An 8490-nucleotide genomic window follows, 5' to 3' on the forward strand; every position below is an offset into this window, starting at 1 on the left:
TTTTAAGACAAAAATTCTAATATAATGTTCAAGCTAAATATTTTTTTAACATAATAGATATAATTTTATCTTTGCCTACATAATATTTATATCGATATTAACAAAAGGCAAATTGTTAGCTTTTGCTTTTAGTACTTTGCGTTGTACCATATTTGAATGTGCAGATTTTAGATGATATAATTTGCTAGCTTTAAATGATTATAATTAAAAAATTATTATTGCTTTAACATTTTGGGATTAGAATTTTTGTTTCAAAATGAGGATTTCTGCTATAAGCAATGCGTCAAGTCTGAGATATATAAAATTTTTTTTTTTTCATATATATTACATACAATATAAAGAAAAGAAACATAGTTGTGTGTTATTTGTGGATTATTTTCAGGATACAATTTCTACGCGATTTACGGGATTTTTTTGGAGTTACCTTCAAGATAGAACAAATTAAAGAAGGAGAAAATGCAACATTATCACAAGTACGTTTAACTTGTTTAGGTATAGGTTATACTAATATAAGTAAACGAACTCTGTAATGTTGTAAATATTGTTATTGCAAATAAGTTACACACACACACACACACACATCCCCTTTTTTACAATCAATGATATATGGAATTATGATAATGATAATGGAATTTTTTAATATGGATAATAATATGGATAATGATAATGGAATTTTTTTAATTTCATGTACAACTTAAAAAATATAACTTTAAAAGACATATTGTGTCTATTTATACACAATTTTATAATGCAAAATTTTGCAAATGCATTGGTTTACATGGCCAATTATGAAATAATTCACGTTTTAATTGTTTCCATTCATTTTGATAAATTATTGACCATTGCTTCCAATCATAATACGTAATCTTTTTTGGATGTCTTATCTCACTGTAGTAATTCTGATATTTATCAAAAATTTGCAAAAAATTTTGCAAAAGCATTCGTCTAGTTATAAGTAAATTATTGCCTTTTCTCTTTTTTGTTATCCCTTGCTTTCTGCCTGCAACTGCTATTTCTAATGCACTGTATACAAAATCTAATTTTATTACATAAAAAATAATCGAATGATGTCGATGTAAATTGATTCGTATTAGAAATATTATCGATACCTGTTCCTTACAGCACACCATATAATGCTTATTGGACAGGGATATGATCTTTGCTGTCCTTTCTTGTGCATAAAGACAGTTTTTGCTTGAAAAATGTTGACTCTGACCAACTTATTATTAAATCTCTTATATAGTCCACGTTCCATGGCGTCCAAAGAAAATGGAGAATCGCCTCCAATTGTGATACTTTCCAGCTTTATTGGAGATATTAATAATGATAAGAGTGATCCTTGTAATCCAAGAATGAGCCATCTTGAACAAAAATATTATCGATTTATAAATATACTCTGTCAATGTCTGTTTATAGATATGATTTTCAAACTTACTTTGCTATCTTATCTGAACAAGATAAACTACTCGTGGGATCTCCTCTACCTGGTTTGGTACGCAAAGGCCCCACAATATGATAATCTGCACCAGGCAAATGAGGATCTTGTGCTCCTTCTCCTTTCACACATTTAGCTCCTGTTCTATGTACATCTTTATATGATTCTATGATGACATGTCCATTAGCATCTTTGTTGATACTAATCTTACATGGAGACAGACCATTTGTTTCCAATTTAGGAAAAATAGAACAATCCCCACATGGTGTTTGACTTGAAAAAAAATGAAATGATATATTACTATTTAATTCTATTTTATTTTTGTCATTCCGTGAAAAAATTGCACTCCCAGAGTCACTCAAAGTCAAATCGATCTGATCGTATAAGTAACGTATAAACGCACGCCTACTTAAAACCTCCGCGTGTGAATCACTTAATCGAGAACCTTTTTCTTCTCGAGAATCTTTTGACAATTCTGAATCTCCTAAACATTTCGTCCCAGTAGCAAGTGCCACCACAGACATTGAACTGTCAGCGTTTTTTAAAACAATGCCAGATAACACAGTCCATTCATGAGCATTAGGTTTACTAGTTTTTTTTAGAAAATTATATTTCTCTATACAAAGTCGAGCTACATCTTCCGCGAAATTTTCCATGATTACATTTACATGGCACCCAAAGCCGGCGGCCATGGAACGGAAATTGACAACGGAACGGAACTTGTGGAATCACGACGACAAAATTTCTTTTATGCGGAGCTCCTTACTAGAAAATTCGAGATCATTAAAATTCCGTCCCGAAATCAGACTACGCATTGAAGAATGAGATAGAAAATTAAAAGATTGAAGTTTGATCAATCAGAACAAAAGGAGCAAAAATTTCTTTTTCTTTAGTAAAATTTCAATTTTTAATCTCAATCTTCAATGCATAATTTGATTCCAGCTTAAGAAGTTGCTCTACCCTTCCCATGTCGGAACGGAATGAAAACGGAATGTAACTTCAATCGCAAGTTAATTTGCTTGATTTAATCGATATTTCATAATTTTAATGCGACTAAAGCAGTAATATAATTTGTGCAATTATCTTACCCATAACATTATTTTGAATACTCAAAAATGAATTATAAGAGTAAGATATATTTTGTTACCAAAATTCCATTGTGTTCCGGATATATGAGACCGGATATAGAGAAAATTTTTATGGAACGGAATAGCATGTTCAGTTGAGTTGGTTCAATCTAAAAATTGGAACGAATATTCAGAATGTAAATCTAAATTCTTTTGTAAATCTACAACAATGGATAAAGAATTAGTGTAAGAATTACTAATGTTAAAATTATTACGAAAAACAAGAAATATGCCAAATCGATCTATTATTCCAGTATTTAAAAGTGCGAAAATTTTATTTCATTTATAACATTCTATTGCAACAGCAGAAATGTACAAAAAAACGAAAATTCTGGATACAGTCAATGTTTACACAAAGAATGAGGCGTTTCCAAAGCGTAAGTGATAATTTAATCGTTGGAATATAAACGACCGATCATGAGAAGTTCTTCAATTATTTCAGAATGACATCGGAATTATTTAAAAAACTGCTGGCATTAGTTGGATTACATCTATAAAACTTGGATTATATCTATAAAACGAGAGTATGTCGTATTGAAAAATAAAAATTATTATTAATTTTCTTCTTCGAAGTTGTCAAATTCTCAACCATCAACAATAATTGGATCGACATAGCCTGCAATCGATATGACATTCCCTTGATTCCGCATCGTCTCTATACCATGATTCCGGTGGTTCCAATAACAGTAGAAAAACTTCTTACGAAAATGCTAGTGAACTCATTTCTAAGACTTGGTCTACAATCAGTCGGAAGACATTGTCATATGTTGTGCACATAACTTTCATTTTTCGTGTCGGCTGCTAGACGTCGTTTGGATTGGTCAGGTCCCATCTTTTATGACTAACGATAAGAGTCAGCCGACTTGATTATAGACGAGGCCTTAAGCCTAATCTACCTACTAGAATTGACCAATCACAGTCAAATATTCTTTTCATATTTTTTGATTGGTCAATTCTTACAACTACAACCACTTATAACTACGCTTACGAATATTGTAGAATATACTTAAGTAAGAAATCCGTTCTATCGTTCCGATTCCATGTATATGGAATGGCACCCTAAATGGCTCCTGCACACATGACTCCTGCTTACAGAACGCGGCAACGTTTGCCGCGCAGCGGAAATTGTTGCACTAATCTATTTCTATGTTCTCAAGTCGATCCCACTTTGCAAAATGATGCTCTAGAAATGATGATAATACTACTTCCACCGCACGGCAAAAGTTGGATTGAGTTCAAGTTTGATTGAGTGGAAATTATATATCTATTACTTTTGAGCAAGCGAGACGTTGATTGACTATTGCGCCAACTTTCGTCGCGCAGCAAACGTTGCATGAGCCAATAATAATTCTGATGCAGAAATCGCTGGAAATATAAATGGCAGTGTAAATGGTGTACACTTATAATACAACTTCTTCAACAGGTATGCAACTTCTAATTTTGCCTCAATTTAGAGGACCAATCACCGATCGATCACCTTATTGTCCGTACTCTTACAGCGTTTTCGGCCCGACCAGGTTTGCACCAAACTTGAATTAGAAAATGCTTCGCTATTGGTTGACGTTACACGCTCTACCAATAGGAGAGTACGAAACATCATTACTTCAACACAGGTTAGTGCAAATTCGGTCGAGTCGAAAACGCTATTATTGTAGGTATACATATTATGGTATTATCTTATCCTTATTTAATATTGGGTACAGTCCATTTTACGTTATAAATGCTTCGAAGCGTTTTTTGAATAATCAATTAGTAAAATTCTTTCTTTCGATTGATCAATTAAATGCTTCGAAGCATTTGTAGTATCAAGTGGACCATAGCTATTGGGTAAATACAAGAGCTGTGTTTCAAAATTTATTGCCATTATTGAAAATAGTGGACGTGACGTAAACTATAGATTTTCAGTACTGGCAGTAAATTTTGGAACACAACTTATGATAAAACGATAAATGGAGGCACTCGGGTGATATTTTCGAACGTAGCCCATTATTGCCCATTATAGCCTTAAATGTATTGCGAAGGAAAATTTCAATCTATCAGAAAGGGTATATTCCAGTGTATCTGATTTCTGATAGGTTGAAATTGTATTATTCCTATCGCTATTGCTATTTCTTCGCATTGGATTTAAGGCTTATCCTTTCCACCAAGTATACAGCCATGCATACGGTACAATAGCGTTAGTAGCGTTGTGAACTGTGAGCTGCTGATGGTGTCTATGTATTAATTGTTATTTGTATGTGGCTTTGTTGTGTTAACAATAAGATATTCTTAAAAATGTTGGAACGTAAAGATAACGAAGGAAATATATATGCCTTTGTGAGTGTACTTTGTATAATTTAAAAGCGTTGTATATATCACAGTCATAGTGCAAAATTTAATAAATTTATACATTTACTGGTAATTATTTAAAATGCGGGCCTTATCCCCCCCCCCGATGAAATTGGACTCATTCGACGCATTTTTGCACGAAACGAAAAAAACTGGAAAAAATGTTGGGTCGACCTCTTGAACTAAGCTATTAAGCATCAAAATTGATGACTATTTAGGTTAAAGAATCTGTCGTTCGACGAAATATAGGGAAGGACGAAGTCAAATACAAAATCTCTGTTTTAATACAAAAATTATATAAGAAAATAATTTGAAAATAATTTTTGTCCTTAAAGTAGAGATTTTATGTTTATGTTTGATTTTGTCGCTTTATTTCGTCACTATGATAGATTCTCTATCCTTTTCTAACTTAATTGTCAACTTTAACGCTTAATATCTCGTTCGCGGAGCCGATGATCTAACGTTTTTTTTTTCTTCCATATTTTTTCGTTTCATGCAAAAATGCATTGAATGAGCCTAATTTCGAAATCAGATGTGAGGCTCGTATTCTAAATAATTACTCACCTATTAGTTCAGGTTATTATTCCGTTAAAGCCTATTATACAACAATGTGTTCTTTGTTTCCTGTTTCTTGCTTTTTTTTCTCTTTGCAACTATCTTATCGATAATTGTATTTCTTGCTACGTGTTTCTTCCAAAATTCGTTAATCTTTATCTCGAGCGACATAAAACAAAAAATTGGATAAGACATAAAAGACAAGATAAAAAATAGCAAAAAGCAAAAAGCACATTGTAAAATAACCATTAGCCATGTTAGTTAAAAAATCGATGAAATTATATTTATTTGATCCGTTTTTGTCCGAAACAAATCTGACAGAAGAAAGCATTGTTTTGCCCCTTGAACGAAAATGTTAATTTTAAAAGAGTTTTCTACTGTTGAGATTACGAAATTTGAGGCCTATTCTTTTTAAATGAACTTTTGCACAGTTCATTTTTCCTCCTCTTCTTTCCTCCTGGAGAGAAAAGGAAGAAAGATGAAAAAATGATGTAAAAATTCAGTTAAAAAGAACAGATCTATGGGAGGAGTTCTTCCCCTGTCTATCATAATAATAACTTTTAATTGAGAAAAACATTAAGAAATTAGAGGTCTGTTTTTTATTCCTACACTAGACTACACTAATGCCCGTATTCATAGTTAGGCCTTTTATTTAAGGTTTCCTTCTAGATATTCTACGAATTATTTCATTGGCTACTGAGCATCTAAAGATAAATTTAAGGAAGCCTTAAGTACAAAGTCTGACTACGGGCATTAAATTCTCGCTTTCGTCAAATATCAAATATATAGTGTCCCGAATTTAAATGTTTAAATTTCGGGAGTGTGTAGAGGATCGATAAACTAAGAAAAAAAGTCCTGTAGAGATATGCTTGTTTTTGCTTCATTTTGAAGAAAATCGCAAAAAAGGCAAGGAGGTAGTTTTCATTTTTGTACTTTCTCATTACTTGTCAGTGCTGAAAATCTATAGCGCACGTAATGTATACTGAATAATTTCAGTATTGGCAGTGAATATCGGAACGGAGAGGATCCCATTTGCACACTACAATCCCGATTGCACACATCACTCATATCAGTTGGTTGTCTAGTAATTTTTCATCACTGTTTTACCAATGAGAATATTTTATTTTTAAATTGGCCAATTAGCGATGTGCAACATGCAATGTGTGCAATCGGAGCTTTCCCACCCCTTATATATTAAAATGCACTATGATTAAAAAAAAAATATGAATAAATGTTTATTACTGGCAATATCATAATGTACACAGTTAATATGTTATAGCTTTGTTTAATGTTGGCAAACAAGGATGTAATGATTTACTGTGTTATACTGTGTCTTTGTTGCAAAGCATTAATTTCAGTATATTGTAGACTTATCCCTTTAGTAAAATATTTAATACATAAAATGCATGTGACCATGTATATAAAGCATATATACAAAGCATGTATATAACTGCAGCCACCACAGTGTACAGTGTGCACATTTGCTATCAAAAGGTTCGTTTAAATTGATGTATTTTTGCTTGTGCAACTTTTACTCATATCAAATGTGAAAATGGATGCAGCTACTAATAAAAAAATTTAAATTTCATTGCTTGTAAATACATTGACTTATCAAATTAGTATGTGCATTGATTAGTAAATATACATATTTATTAAATTAATACTCTTTGACTGTGATATATATATATACATATATATATAAGGGTGGCTCTTATTTTCGACTTTGAATTTTTTTGTGGCACCCCTCAAAACGATTTCAATTTAAAAAAAAAATCTGTAAAATTATAATTCAATCGGATAAGAGAAAAATGTGCTTCGTAAACTTTATAATAAAGCAAAAAAATCAATTTTCGTAGAATATCTTCTAGGTAAAAAAATAGAGTAAAAAATAGAGTTAAAAAACGGGCAATGAAGAGCTTTAATACACGGTAATTGATACGATTATCACACATATATTTCAATTGTATCTATTAATCTATTACATAATATACAAAACTGAACGTTTCAGTTACATTCAAGCCATCGGCCATCCTCTCCAATAGTCTCCAATCAGCAATAATTGATAACAATCCAATGTTCATAACGTCAAAGAAATCGAGTGCAGCAAGCAAGTCTCCATCATATTTGGAGCATATGTAACCGTTAGTTAGCTGATTAACTAAGTGCGAGTTGAATCAGAAATAATATCATTTAAAAGACAGTTACTAAAAAGAAAATCTTATGGAGACTTACCTATTACGAACCTATTATAACATAATTGCACAATAATATAAATTAAATAAATTAAAATTGACAAAATAGATAAAATCAAATTAAATTTCTTGTAAGAACATAACGCAGTGTCAACAGCAGAGTCAACTTATGTAAAAGAACATTAAGAAATATTATAAGAAAGGAAACAACATTGCCAAATGTCATCGAATTGAAAAATATAGATAGCCGTTTAAGTATAGTTACGCCAATAAAAAGAATTAAAATTTATTAATTATGTTTGTATAAGCATAATGCAAGAACTCCGTGTCTAATTTCAATCTTCTAGGTAATTGAATATCAAAAAAAGTTTCAAACTAAAGTAAATATCAATAAGAAACATTTTTTATATTCTATTCATTTTTTCATATGACGATTTTCGAAAAAATCTAAAAAAATAGAACGTAGAATAAAAATTGTTAATGATCTTTTTAATTGGCTTGAACATTTTTAATTGTAGCAAGCACAAATATATATATATATGTATATATTCTTAATTTTTAATCTTAAGAGTCATTTTAAAATCCGGAAAAAAATTTGTCATGCATGAATATGTATAAATATATATAAATATTCATAAACATACATAATTTTATATGAAATATGTTCATACATTCTTCTTTCTTTTGTAAAATTAATTTTTAGTCTAATAGAAATAACTGTAATGTATAATAACTATAATGTAAAAACGATAAAAATAATTAAAAGGTTAATTTTCACACTATTTATTTTAGAAGAAATCTAATTTGAAGGAATGTAAAAATTTACTTATGTATAATTATATATATTATAAAT

General features: G+C 30.7%; 2 protein-coding genes across 4 annotated transcripts in view; one reads left to right on the plus strand and one right to left on the minus strand.

Annotated features, from left to right (window-relative positions):
* LOC108689323 (pre-mRNA-splicing factor SYF1) overlaps positions 1–8490 on the plus strand; it is a 25983-nt gene that overhangs the window by 2440 nt on the left and 15053 nt on the right. The window contains exon 7 of one of the 2 annotated variants that reach the window (XM_018196057.1): positions 383–473. In XM_018196057.1, coding sequence (XP_018051546.1) covers positions 383–473 — 91 coding nt within the window. Of the gene's footprint in view, positions 1–382; positions 474–4763; positions 4879–8490 lie in introns of those variants that run through there. The other variant, XM_018196058.1, reaches the window with a different exon arrangement.
* On the minus strand, positions 744–2120 carry LOC108689322 (tRNA-specific adenosine deaminase 1). Of its 2 annotated transcripts, none has more exons than XM_018196055.1 (3): positions 1436–2120; positions 1110–1361; positions 744–1023 (listed from the first exon to the last, which is right to left on the minus strand). In XM_018196055.1, exons 1-3 carry the CDS (start codon positions 2089–2091, stop codon positions 744–746), a joined length of 1188 nt encoding a protein of 395 aa, XP_018051544.1. In that variant the 5' UTR covers positions 2092–2120. The 2 variants fall into 2 exon arrangements, with proteins under 2 accessions (XP_018051544.1, XP_018051545.1); XM_018196056.1 differs by having other exon boundaries at positions 939–1036.

This window comes from Atta colombica, unplaced genomic scaffold (assembly GCF_001594045.1).
Source record: "Atta colombica isolate Treedump-2 unplaced genomic scaffold, Acol1.0 scaffold269, whole genome shotgun sequence".
Classification (NCBI taxonomy): domain Eukaryota; kingdom Metazoa; phylum Arthropoda; class Insecta; order Hymenoptera; family Formicidae; genus Atta; species Atta colombica.

Bases quoted from the DNA above. Each gene is read 5' to 3' on its own strand.
- LOC108689322 (XM_018196055.1), bottom strand. From the start codon at position 2,091: ATGGAAAATTTCGCGGAAGATGTAGCTCGACTTTGTATAGAGAAATAT. The intron at 1,362-1,435 runs GTAAGTTTGAAA...TTTTTGTTCAAG, and splicing joins TGTTCAGATAAGATAGCAAA to ATGGCTCATTCTTGGATTAC. The intron at 1,024-1,109 runs GTATCGATAATA...TTTTGTATACAG, and splicing joins TGGTGTGCTGTAAGGAACAG to TGCATTAGAAATAGCAGTTG.